We start from the raw sequence: 14,274 nt of genomic DNA, 5'->3' as shown, positions 1-14,274 counted from the left end.
ACGTACCCCTATTGATCATTTCATACACCCCATACACTTGCTCTACTGCTTATAGTATCTGAAAAACAGACCTAATCATAAATGTTAACCTTGATCATTGATCCATAAAATTGGAAGGTCAGGTGAACCATGTCTACGTTGCAAGGAACCTATCAACTAGATATAGTTATAATAGTACTCATAATGAGGGAGAAATTCACATGACAAAAAAACTTGTGTTCATGTTTGTTTTTGTCAGTTATTATACTGTTTCAAACGATGTATACCAATCAAATACACTAGGTGATATGAGGATTTATTAGAAATATTCATTAGAACGATGCAATATTGGTCCACGGTTTCGACCAAACCTTTTCGAAGTCATATCTAATGCGACAGGTACACTGTTCCAATTATTTACTAAGGTTTTACTATTTTCTACTGCTTGCACATGCCTCTTTGAATAGTTGCAATCATTTCGTGGATGACACATTTGCAAAGTTATATATTTGTGTCCCGTCAATACAGGAGATGATATATTTTTGTTGATGGTACCTTTGATGGATGCAACAGACATCCTATAAATATTTAAATCAGGAACTGATGCAACATAAAAACCTTCTTCTGGCTTTTTATGAACAAAGCTATTACGTTCATAAACATGACTAATCCTTTCACTTGACTGTTGCAATGACTGGTACGGGTTCAAATACTCGGATCGGTCTTTTTTGTTAAAACTAGAATTGTTCGAATCATCCGAGCTTTTTCTACCTTCCAATTCATCATCTGGTATATGACAAGGATATAGATAGCTCCCATTATTTTCAGGCTCAATATATGATCTCTCCGAACTACTTTTACTGTTAATTGATACTGTTTCCTTACTATGTTGCATTTGACATACAATTCCGACAATCGCATTGTCATCGATTTCCTCATATTCATTTTCGACATCGATATATTCATGATGCTGAAGTGATATAGCTTGGTCGTTATGTCTTTCTTTATCTCGAGCGTGTGTTCCCTGAATCTGAAGTGTCTTTGTTAAGCTGTATTTCCAAATAAGGATAGGCACACACACCAAAAGGACGATACCAATTATACAAATAGAAAATATCCAACCACCACTTAGAATCGCTGAAAATATAGTACATGGTGCAATGATTAACGACAGAGGCAGTAGTATTTCTAAAATCAACATATATAAATTGAAAAGTCTTAGTGTGTAATATGATTATTATTATAACAAATTATGAGAATTGCAGATTTCAAACTAATGTGTATAAACAATATTCACATGTGAAAAGTTCTCCATTTGACAGAGGCCTGCACTTACTTTTGTCGCCATCATTCTGAGTTAAGGTATCTACAGTTATATGAAATGCACTTATTTCTGTATGAGCATATTCTGTAATTAAAAAAAAGCCGGAGTTATACACTTGTCTTTTGATTTTCAAATAATTTAATTCAAGTGGCCAGAAAAAAAACTCAATTTATTTTTCATAGCAATGGCCTGTTCATTGAAACAATAAAATTTCGCTTCATTTCACAATGATTAATGGTCTTTTATGTATGGTGAACAAATGCTTAATTACTGCTTTCGGGTAGATAAGCATTGTGTAAGATACTAGTACATATAATCAGTAATATGTTTTAATAAGTAGTATGCAGTTCTTTATAAACCTTTATGCACATTTCCTGAATAATCAGGTCAATGATTTTGCAAACTTTCCTGAAGTATTTTTCACTTAAAATACCCCAGTTGGTTTGCATTTATGGGAATCTTATACCCATTTCCGGAATAAAAAAAAATAGCACATGTATATCGATTCTTACATTAGTTATCCCGTAGATTATCGGGTTTACCTAATCGAGATAGTTAAATTATTGAATTTTTAAGATCGAGTCTCGACGTTTTGTACTTTTTGATTCATGCAGTGAGCTGATAAAGTTCATATGATCCTTAAATTCATCCAATCATCTTCTGAAATCATCGGCAACAACAAGTTGATTACCTTTTTTTATAAAATGGTTTCGGCAAGGTTTAAATCGATAAAGAATTAGAGAAATCCCGATATACCACCGTTGATGTAAGCTGCTTAGTTAATGACTCATAAACGGATATCATGAAATTGATTTTTAGATTGCAACAATTACCTTTATCCTTAAAAAATAAGGATATCCTGAAATTGGATTGTGATAGTCACAAATATATTATCATGAAGTTTCGTCAATATTAATAATATCCTAAAATATATCTCTTGAAATATAAGGTGGAACGATTTCTTGTACAGGACTTTAAGTATTTCAGGCTATCATGCAAACAAGTTATGGACGTCCTGAAAGTTTTAGGATATCTGGAAATCGAAAAAGGGACGTCCTAAAATATTTCAGGATATCCCGAATTCCACTTATGGAGCTCATGAAATGTTGAATGTTCCAAATAATTTGTAAAATCCGTAAAAAGAGTTCTGAAGGTCATATCAGGAATTTCTGAAATAAAACTATGTTGCCTCAATACGCAGGGCATATAACCGAGATCACACAAGTTTAAATGGTGTTCGAATTTCATGTTCTTTGTTTTTTTTCAAAGCTGTTGTTTACCTTTTTTATCTGTTTCGGTTTTTTTGTCATGACGTTGCTGTTTGTCTTCGACTTCAGGGTTTGAATGTCCCTTCAGTGTCTACCTCATTTGATGTTGTTCCAATGTTTTATTGATTTTTGTTAAATATATTGAGAATTTCGTTTTACAATTTTTTTTGAACATGGATTCGTTTATTTTCGTTTGTATCAATTTGCATTGATTAAGGAAAACTTACATATTCGTGGACATTTAATTTCGTGGTTTTTCCTTAATTTGCATACAAGCCAATAGAAAAATTGTCATTCGTTAATCATTCAATTCCGTGGTTAACCTATACCAACGAAATCCACGAAAATTGGTATTCAACGAATGATAATGAATCTACACTAGATTTGTTTGCGATATGTGCTTTAATTAGTTGGACTTTCGACTTAACCTTAAACATAAACTGATCAATCAAATATATATCACTAATTAATTTGTTATGAGAACAGGATAAAACAATAATTTCAAAATTGCTGGCAATTATATATTATCACACAAAATATATAGGAGCTCAAACCGATGCATCTAATGTTATATGATCTTCTTACCATTATAGTCGTTATCATTATGAGACAATGTATCTACAGTGATATGCAATGAACCAGTTTCTGTATGCACTGATTCTGAAAAAATTACTTTATTCGTTTTATGCAATCATACTGTTAGATGCTACAGCTAGTATTATATTTTAAAATATGTTTGATATGGAGTTTAAAAATCTATATTTAACGTTATGCCCATTTTTTAAATAATACGGTCACTGCGTGTGGAGGTTTTGTTGTGGTAATTTTCACTTACTTTCCTAACAGTATTTACGGGAACGATAAACCTGTTTCCAATAAACGATTCTCTGAAATTGCACATGCCGACATATTTCCCTTAATACTTAACCAATGACCCCTAGATACGGATATCCTAAAATTGATTTGTGGAGGTCCCAAAATAACAGTGTACCTTTATATATAATTAAAAATAGTAAAGATTGAATTAAGGAGGTTTAAACATATACATAACATCAATTATATAAGGACCGCGTTAATTAAAGCAGTCTTAACCGATTATTTGTAGGGGTCTTAAAATCTTTCAGAATACCCACAAATCGAATGTTGGACCCATTACATATTTCAGGATGTCCGCAATAATCTATTGAAATCCGGAATTCGAAAAATGAAGGACCTTAAACACTTTAAATACAAAATTTAAAAAACATCGCGCCTCAATTGCATGAATTAAGAACCATTGTTTAAGTGAGGATCGTGTTTCTCGGTCCTTAGTTCTCTATGTAGTGTTATGTTGACTGATATTTGTCTTTTCGTCCATTTTCGTGTTTTGCCAGGGCGTTGCCAGTTTATGTTCAACGTTCGAGTTTAACGGTTCCTTCAGTGTCTTTCGATCCATTAAATAAAAATAAATTCATTAATTTTTTTATGACGATCCCAATATCACACATGCAAGTTTTCAGAAAGGTTTTATTCCAAATAGGCTTTAATTGAATTAAAGGAGTAGGTCCGGTAAGGACCGATTTTGGCCTCAAATTTCAGGTTCATCTGACGAAAGATTTTGACCACTTTTTAAACACTTAAGTGTCTATTTCTTTTGAATCAATTAGTTTATGTGAAAGATTTTAACTGATTTAGTCATTAAAAACGATCCGATTCAAGCTCAAATATGACAAATCTACCAAATATGCAAAAAAATGTCACTTTTCAGATGGTTTTTGTCAAAAATGAAAGTGGCCGCATCCGTGTTCATCCTCAACCTTTATATATGTTATGTATTACCATAAAATACAACTTACATTTCAATATTAAGGATGAACACGAATGCGGCCACTTTCGTTTTACTAAAAAACCGTCTAAAATTTAACTAAAATGCTAGAATTATGAAGATTTCAGTAATTTAGCATGACTTAATGGTGCTAGTACCCGATATATGTGCATTGTATTGTAAAAAACAGCCCATATTTATGTAGCAGAAGCATTCTACTGTACAATAAATAACTAAAAGTTTACATTTTAACAATTTTGTAACACTGCTATATTTTGGGGCCAAAAAGGGGTCTTACTGGACCTACTCCTTTGTAGCTAACCTTGACCATCAATTGATAATCTAAGTACATATGCAAGCCAACATAGACGCATCTAATGTTACTATTTACTTACTATTGTCTTCATAATTTTGAGACATTGTTGTTTTAGTCACGTACTTCGTGTTCTCGTCGTCTGTTTCTCCTGCTTCTATATTGAAATAAAAAAAAGTAATGAGAATCTTTCCTTTTTTTTTTTAAATCGAAATACTATTTGATTATACATTTTCTCTGAAATAGACTTTTCAAGTACAGTGTTATGATTAGTTGATGTCACATTTAAGTTAACCCAGCAGGTGTATAAATTCCAGATTTAAATTCACAATACACTGCAATGGAAATTAGATATTGAAGAGTGAAATAACAAAAATATCGAACTCCTTGGAAAATTCGAAACGTCATTATACCTGACATGCCACAGGAATTTCTCTAAGTAGAAAATGGTGGATTAAACCAAGATTTAAAGCTAGCTAAATCTCTTCCTTGTATAACAGTCGATTAAAATTCCTTTATATTGACAACAATTTATTTGAACACATCTAACATACATAATAGGAAAAATGTCGAAAAAGAAGAAAGCAGCAATATAAAAACAACATAATTTGTTAACAAAAATAAACAAAATGATATATAGACAAAAATAAAAGATAAGAATACTAAAAAATGACCGGAAATTAGATATTGAGCGAACACAATACCGGGATTGAGATAATTTGCTCTGCTATGGTAAGCTGTTGCGTCACCCTAGATGTTCATTCACTATCTATTATCTCTATGAAACTATCGTAAACGTTCAGTTATAATAAATGTTTTGTTAGAATGTCTTATTCTGATTACTAGTAAAATCTTTTGACATTTTGGTATGAAGCCCATTATATAAACATTCCTTGTCGACACCAAAAAATAAATAAAAAAATAATTCAAATAAAAAAAAATAGTTTTACCATTAACTGTTGTGCTGCGCTCAGAGGTCGTCATTACTTTTATACATCCGACAACAGGGTCACATCTGTAAATTAAAATGAATATTTCTATCAACGAATACTTTCAAAAATGTTGTTTTGGGCAACTCTTTGCAGAACTAGTCAATTGTAATCAAGTAAACAAAATATGCAAAGGTAATAAAACAAAACAAGCTATCAAAATCAGTTGATAAGGGCTAAATTAACTCAGCAGAAAGATACAAAGCAGAAACACAGACGGGCGTGGCAGGGTCTAACAACAAAAAAGACACACATTACAGATCTGAAAGTACTCGCAGTAGAAGGCATTGAGTTTGAAGTCAATAGCAATTACACAGAATCATGTATCTTAGAATAAAACATCAATCAGTTCACATCCAATATCCAATGGATTTGGTGTGAAGACGTCATTAGAGAAAAACATGACCTTGATCAATGCCAAAATATAGGTATCGATAGATTGTAGTACATTTATATGATATGTGTTTTCAGCGTGTATCACCCTCACTTGAGATCAAATGAATGGTTATGTCGTAGAGTTGTTATTTTATTTTTAGACGTACTATTTAGTATGGTTTAAATTTTCTGATAACAAAATCAATATGTATAGCAATAAAAACAATATCCAGGCAAGATGAGTTTATCTAAACGGTAGATAAATTTAATCATGCTAATTTCAAGGCTTGGTTAACAACATCACAGTAAAATATATGTACTATTCCATTTGAAAAAAGATTTCTACAGGTACAGCAGTCAAAATTACAACCCAAATCCTTGTATCTATGAAAAAGTTTATCTATCAAAGGTTTTTAGTCATTTGTTGTATCCAAATCTTTCACTTAAATGTAGACACTGGCATAGCGAACGAATTGAAAAAGAAAAATTAATAATAGAGAAGGAAACAACCGTCACTTTTGACGAACATGTGTGTATAGTTTCTACTGAGAGTCCGAAATGTCAGGGCACTTATTACTGTTAATATTTGAGTACGTTATATTTAAAAATAAGTCATTTGTGTACTTTTAGTCGGTATATTAAAGACTACAATCAATGTGCATTATTAGTTTCATCACTGCATAGAAAGTTACATGAGGACTTAAATAGTGTTTTACCTGTGCAAATAGTTACACCTACAAGTTTTAAGACATTTTATTCCATATCTATTGTCCTTACATGACAGACAAGGGCCTCCATCCCATGAGGTCGAACCTCGTGTGCACTCTGAAATTAATCAACGAAAATTTTGAGAGTTCTCATAATGGTAAAACATGAAAAGCGCCACGGACGCATGAGCATTTATTAAGCGTTGTTTTCATCTTTTTCTTCATCTTTTTTTTTATTTTCTTGTATCTATTTGAATCTTTAATAAGACATTAGTGCATATAATGTTGTTAAAAATCGAATTTCAATGTGTTAAGGGTTTGCCTTTATTTTTGGTTTAGTTGTGTTTTTTTTTTTCGCTCTCAATGTAATAAAATAACACTGCTTTTATTTTTTTTTTATTTTTTATCTATCACATTCGGTCAATAAACAAAACTAACATGTTTCAACAGAATTAGCATGTACCAAAGTTGTGTAAATGTGTTAATGTCTTAAGTCGAAATGTCCAATGGAACAAAGTGGGTTCAAAAAAAGTCAAAGGCGAGAAAATACAGATATTACCATAGCTGAAGACACAAAGCTTGTCACTTCGAAAAAAATATCTAAACAAAAATACCGAATGTAGGTTAATTCAAATAAGGAAGAAGTCCATAAACACTGACAAAATCAAACGTTAGACTATATCAACCAACGGAACGAGTGGCAAATTACTGTAATATTGCTAATTCGAGAAAATGGTGGGTTTATTGTGGTTTTATATCGACCTAATTTTCTCACAAGTAATGATCATTCTGTAGAAGTCATATGGTTTTGTTATATTTTTCGGTGAGATTGTTTTGTTTATTCTGGATTTTCTGTGTCATTTTGGGGACAATTGTTTGTGTTGATTTATGCATCTGTTTAAACAATATTATTCTTTTTTACTTTTAAAAGAAATTATTTGATTTTCTAATAGAATCTATGAATACTTTGTCTGAACTTTCAGCTACTCTTTTTTCGAGGTTATAAAATTAGAGAAAAGAAAACAAGCAAAATTTGTGTTTTTTATTTTATTTGTCATTGAGCCATTAACACTTATATTATGTATTTGAAAAGGATCCTCTTTAGTAATCATGGTTTGATAATAAAGTCAAAAAGACAACCCATCTTCTAATAATAAAGAAAGGCCTAAGGGTGTATTGTTATTAAGCTCATCCTGACGCAAAATTTAAAAAAAATCAGTCTCATTTTTGAATCATACAAAATACATATTTACCAACACATTCACCATTAACTTCTTCGTAATTGAAACAGCAAATAGATTTTCTGAAAATGAATACCAGAATTTAGATTTAAAAGGTATACTTATTATTCAATCTTGCCAACAATTTATTTTATTATCAATTTATTATACACTATAGCTTTCTTAATTGATATGTCGTATGTCAGCAATAACAAAATTACATCAACGTTAACACCCACAAAGGGTTGACTGGGGTATAGCTGGGAAAAAAAGTTTGGCTTCTTCATCCCTACGTTTACGACTTCTGCGGGGGTGTTTAACGACATTTACTACCCAAAAATGTTTTGTACGGTATTTTCCGATAATTCAACTTTTGCTAAAGCAAGCTATGTGTACGTTGAAATATTTGATACGCAGCTGCATCGGTTCGAAATAAAGAGTTTAAATTCAATGAAAGAATGCTACGCTTTCCGCATGCTAAAATTCCGGTTTTGCAACAACTCTAAATTTTACTATGCAAACCATTTTGAATGGTAAATATTTTCTAATCAAACATGTCAAACATACGCTCATGATTAGTTTAAGTCAGAATTTTCCACCCTTAATTAAAATCAATCAACTTTGCGTAACGTACCTAGTGTAGTGTAAATATTTATAATGTTAAGAAAAAGTATATAGCCTCATTACTTTGAATTAATAAAGTTTTACTCTTGAATAACATAAATGTGTAGTAAATCAATTTTCAGTAAACGGATGTCTATTTTTCTTCAAACATTTTGAGGAGGAGAAACTCTTAACAATGTATTCACTAGGACTACATGAACTAAACATCTTGACTACCATTTAAGACAGTTTGGTGGCGTATCATGCCACCAACAAACTCCATATAAATATGTTGCAAGGGTTTGTATCTCGTATAGAGAGCCAGGCATTTACAATCGCAATTTTGACCGGGCATTGCTGCGAATTCACATATCGCGCACTGCCAAATAGATGTTCCACTTTGAAATAGGTTATATTGTCGTTCGATCAGTTCAGTCACCTTTGTGGTTTCAGTGTACGGGCATAAAAACACACATTGATATAACCATACTTATATTGGTGCCGATAGTTTAATCAATAACAATAGAGAGGAAATATAGAAAACATTAAAAGTACATTGATTTTAAAAATATGTATCCGCTAACCGAGTATCTATTGTTTCATAAGTGGATCACAGATTTATCGTCTCCAAAATGTTTTGTAGCTAGAGGTCAAGGTTTTTCGAAATTAATAATGAAAACATGTCTCATTTTATACATTCATTAACATGGTCATCATCCTTAATTTCAATTAAATTCTCATTCAATAGTTTGCAGCAATCCATCAATTTACTTAATTTCTCTGGAATATTCAGTGAAGATTGTGATCACAGATTGAATAAGAGTAAACTGATACGTCATTCTTATCAATAATTCCTACTTGTCATACACAAGCCGAATAACGCAAACGGTACCATAAACAAATAGCAAGAAACACATGATTTACTTATTATATGTAAAATGATTTGAGCCATCTTTTAGTTTCATTGTTGAAGAATGTACGATCATATTTATAGTTGCTTACATCTATACAAGTACTAAGATGGATATTTGACAGCTACAGTAAATGGGCTATACTACAGATGTCAGTAAAATTTTGCATGCAACTCTGGCTCGATGAACTTCAACTGAAAATCGAAAAAAATAAAATTAAGAATGGAAATGGGGAATGTGTCAAAGAGACAACAACCCGACCAAATAAAAAAACAACAGCAAAGGGTCACCAACAGGTCTTCAATGTAGCGAGAAATTACCGCACCCGGAGGCGTCCTTCAGCTGGCCCCTAAACAAATATATACTAGTCCAGTGATAATGAACGCCATACTAATTTCCAAATTGTACACAAGAAACTAAAATTAAAATAATACAAGACTAACAAAGGCCAGAGGCTCCTGACTTGGGACAGGCGCAAAAATGCGGCGGGGTTAAACATGTTTGTGAGATCTCAACCCTCCCCCTATACCTCTAACCAATGTAGAAAAGTAAACGCATAACAATACGCACATTAAAATTCAGTTCAAGAGAAGTCCGAGTCTGATGTCAGAAGATGTAACCAAAGAAAATAAACAAAATGACAATAATACATAAATAACAACAGACTACTAGCAGTTAACTGACATCCCAGCTCCAGACTTCAATTAAACTGACTGAAAGATTATAATTTCATCATATGAACATCAGGCACAATCCTTCCCGTTAGGGGTTTAGTATCATACCATCATAACATATATGAGAAGAACATAACCCGTGTCATGCCAACAACTGTTTTTAGAATAAATGTGTTTAATTCCGATGCAAAGACCTTATCAGTGAGTCAATATTAAATGCATTTATCTTATTTATTATTAAAGTATTACTGATTAAATTTCTTTCCAGGGAAGCAAGTCAAAATTGGTGAACATTTGTGTAGGAAGCATATAAATTCTGCATAAAATCTTCTAAAATTTGTCTTAAAATCGCCAAATTTCTAATTCTGGTCTATAGATTATTCTAAATCAAAGCGCTGTAAGCACTGTAGGCAGTTAACCAAAAACCAAGGCAAACATAATTATGAAAACTGTGGCAATGTTGCTTCAATTTTTTTTTTAAGATTTAAAAGAACAAACATTAAACATTCATATATAATTGTACATTCATGTTCATTTAATGAATTAATCATTATGGCAAATAATTCATAGTTTATCAAGGTTTTCTATAGCAACGTATATATCAAGTATATTTTTTTTCATGGTCATGAGTCTCGAGTCAGCAGTGGTACAAATTCGCAATGATTGCAGTTCTTCTAGTTGATCGTAATTGTTCGTATTAGTTGACTGTTAGTATTTCAAGTTGACTTTAGTACGAGCTTGTAAAAGTATGAATGGACTTGCTTCCCTGGAAAGAAAACTGAGTTTGTGTTCTACAGTACAAAAGTTATGAGACACAAATCAGACAAATGTTTACTACTACAGGGATCAATAGTGAGGTCTGACTGACCTGTCCATAGTAAATGTAAATGACTCCCACCTTCAACCCAAGTCCATGATGTCTAAGTTTGGAATAAAATGACAGGTGTTAGGTCTAGCAAAAAGTGGTATGCATATGTGACGACTATGAGATTGACCTTGTATGTCATTCAATCTTTTTGAATATATATGGTTGAGGGGTGGGGATCTCATCTGTTTCCAAGTTATCAAACAGGAGTAGAGTGCCCCAAAGGACTCCACATACATATAATTTGCTTACATTCAGGTATCATATAATCTAGTTGCACTATATGTGTAAAATAAGAAACTTCCAGCTATTTTAACTGACCCATCAAAACTGAGAAAAAAAATAACCATTTAGTAATATGTTTACACTTTTTAAAGCATCTATCTTGCTTTACCAACATTTATTACTGATAAAGAAAATTTATACTGTCACCAGGACCATATATATTGTTAGATATACTGTTCCAAGCGGTCACAAAGACTCACATTGTCACATTGTATTGGATTTTTACATTACAATTTGTCAAAAAGTAATTTTGAGTTTCCTATGGATACCTATGGATCTTCAGAACGCTGGCAATGTTGCACCATTATATTCTGCTCTACTTCATCATCTTTGTATTTAATTGTACGTTTCTCACATTTTCTGTACAAAATATTTTCTGTTTTTTCATTCTTTTACATATATCTTTTGGTTTTCAATTCTAGTGTTTATATTTATTTACCATGCAAAGATGTATTTTGTCATCTGTCTGATTTTTTTAAAAGTTCAAAGATCGCCAAAACCCGGAACTACCCATATCCGCTTCCGGAATCGGATCCGATATTAGAATTTTCTTCTCATGTCAGCCATTTTGTTTTCAATGTTGTTTTTGTCAGATACGATTTTACACATTATTTGTCTGAGATTTTTTGTATAAAGCTAGCGGTTGAACAAAATGAACATCGCTGTCATGAATAATAATGCTAAAAACAAGTTTAGAGATCGTTTACTAGTAGACTTTGGTAAAAAGGTTTGCAAAGTTATTTTTTTTTTATTTCCTCTCAAGTCGTGCATGTCGATCGTAGCAAGTAACCAAGTCGAAAGTCCGACTGCAAAAGTGGAAGTTCGCAGACCTCGGACAACCGCTAATTGAACCCCTGCCTCCAAATTGAAAAGATACAAAAATTTCGTCTTATAATTTAAAATTGGCGCCAACAGTGGAACTTATTTTAAGACTACTGACGTAGTTGACTACGTATTGACGACAAACAATATTCCTTCGACTTTTGCCATTTGGTAAATCTAAACTACTTGTCTTTAGAAATTTTCGGCGATTAAACATTTCATACATTTGTTCTTTGACAGCTTAGCCAAAATGTCAGGGGATAATAAACTACATAAAGATTCCTAATGTGCCCTACTTCCTGTGTGCAACTTCACTTGAAACTTTTGGATAAATCGACGATCATTTAAGGTTTTTCTGATCATATTTTTTGTAATCAAGAATTAAAAGTATGAAAAAACTGTCCAATTAGTTATGAATAACATAACATCTAGCTAGATAATAACAATGGCACAGATTTCAGCATGTATTGGGTAGAACACAAATCAAGGGTGCTCGCTTAAGGCAGCTTAACTGCCTAAAAACTATATGTTGTCGATACACAAATTTCCGTTATAATGATGCAAAATAAAGGTAGGATCAACGACTTCGTTTTTTACGGTATAAATCATTTAAAGTTGTGTTCCGTGTGACAAAATCCAATCAAACGTCGAAAAAATCGTAAAGAGGACGCGGTGCAGGCCGTAAAACGTTGATTTTGATGTTTTTCACTACCAACAAGGTAACCCGGTGAACATATGATTTTTTTTTATATCGTTAAAACAGAAATGCATATGGGTTTTTAAGAAAAATCTATAGAGTAGAATTAGAGATTTTGCGATTTTAAGACAAATCTTAAATGTTTTTTCGCCGATCTTATGTGCTTCCTATACAAATATTCACTAATATTAAACGAAATCAATCTTAAATATTTCAGATAATTAAAGAGATCAATGCATTATTTTTTTGACTTTCAGTTGTAGTTCACCGAGCCAAAGTTGCATGCAAAATCTTAGCAAAATCTGCGACATAGCCCATTTACGGTTCCTTGACCTTAAGGAAATACTATTACATTTTTATTGTAATGTGATAATGCGATCTTTAATCTTTAAAACAATTTGAATGTATATACATATTATGCGATTAAATCAAAGCAATAAACTAATCATAGATATCACAATTCGATCCCTTTTATGTTAGACAATTCACTTTTATCAAACCTAGGCAATTTAAAGTAAAATAATTACAATTATTTGAAAGCTATTGTGAAGTTTGATTAACGAATGGATGTATATAAATCACGTGTACCATACCCCGTGCGATCCAAACAAACATTGCTTCCATTCACTCCATACAATGAAAATCTTATGATAAAAATCGAAACAAACACAAAGCTTATTATTGCCATATTTTGTTTTTCTATAAATTTAATTTTAGGATACTTTAATTTATGATCACTTGTAACTATTACATATGCGGAAGAATTAACTTGATAAAAGGTTAACAAGTGAATTGTAATTAAGGTACTTGAAATGTATCATTTAATAACCAAGATTTGTTTTCAATCTATTTAATAAAAAGAGGCATTACACTACGAGTTCTGATAAAAACGTATTCAATTAAAGTGGTTAATTAGTGAAATAATAATTCGCCTTTAACCACATTTGCTAGTGAATAACTCGATCTCATTGAATCTAAATTCTTTTGACCTTAAAATAAACACATTTAAATACAGATAGGTTACGCATAACTCGGCGTGTTAGCCTAATAAAAGATAAAGAAACGTCAACATTGAACAAGTAAAACAATGGTTAACCATTTGGTTGATCAAATCACCAAAACTAGTTCTTTTACATGTAAAAATGAAGATGATCATAATTTTTCGCCTATAACGTGAAATCAAATAGATTTGAAAAAAAAATTCACGTGTTCGCTATCTATTTAATTTCTCTCTTAATGCTTATATCAGGAGAAATGGTCGACGGTAGTCTTGAGATGTCACAACGACAGTTACTTAGATGGCGTTTAGACTACAATACACACCGAATACGTGCATATAAGTCCATGCATCGTACACTGTTTTATTATATACTGCACGGCAAAAGAAACGTAGCAGTAATTTAAGGCAAACATAATGGAAGAATAAATGCTATATTTT

At 31.8% G+C, this 14,274-nt stretch overlaps 1 protein-coding gene across 1 annotated transcript; it reads right to left on the bottom strand.

Annotated features, from left to right (window-relative positions):
• Positions 1-281: 281 nt before the first annotated feature.
• Positions 282-13,533, bottom strand: LOC139526162 (uncharacterized). The gene is made up of 8 exons (XM_071321293.1): positions 13,430-13,533; positions 8,013-8,062; positions 6,769-6,877; positions 5,639-5,703; positions 4,771-4,845; positions 3,157-3,231; positions 1,316-1,387; positions 282-1,116 (listed from the first exon to the last, which is right to left on the bottom strand). Exons 1-8 carry the CDS (start codon positions 13,522-13,524, stop codon positions 299-301), a joined length of 1,359 nt encoding a protein of 452 aa, XP_071177394.1. The 5' UTR covers positions 13,525-13,533; the 3' UTR covers positions 282-298.
• Positions 13,534-14,274: the final 741 nt, after the last annotated feature.

Source organism: Mytilus edulis, chromosome 6 (assembly GCF_963676685.1).
Source record: "Mytilus edulis chromosome 6, xbMytEdul2.2, whole genome shotgun sequence".
NCBI lineage: Eukaryota > Metazoa > Mollusca > Bivalvia > Mytilida > Mytilidae > Mytilus > Mytilus edulis.
The sequence above is the reverse complement of the archived record's forward strand: the minus strand, read 5'-3'. Positions and strand labels throughout refer to the sequence as shown.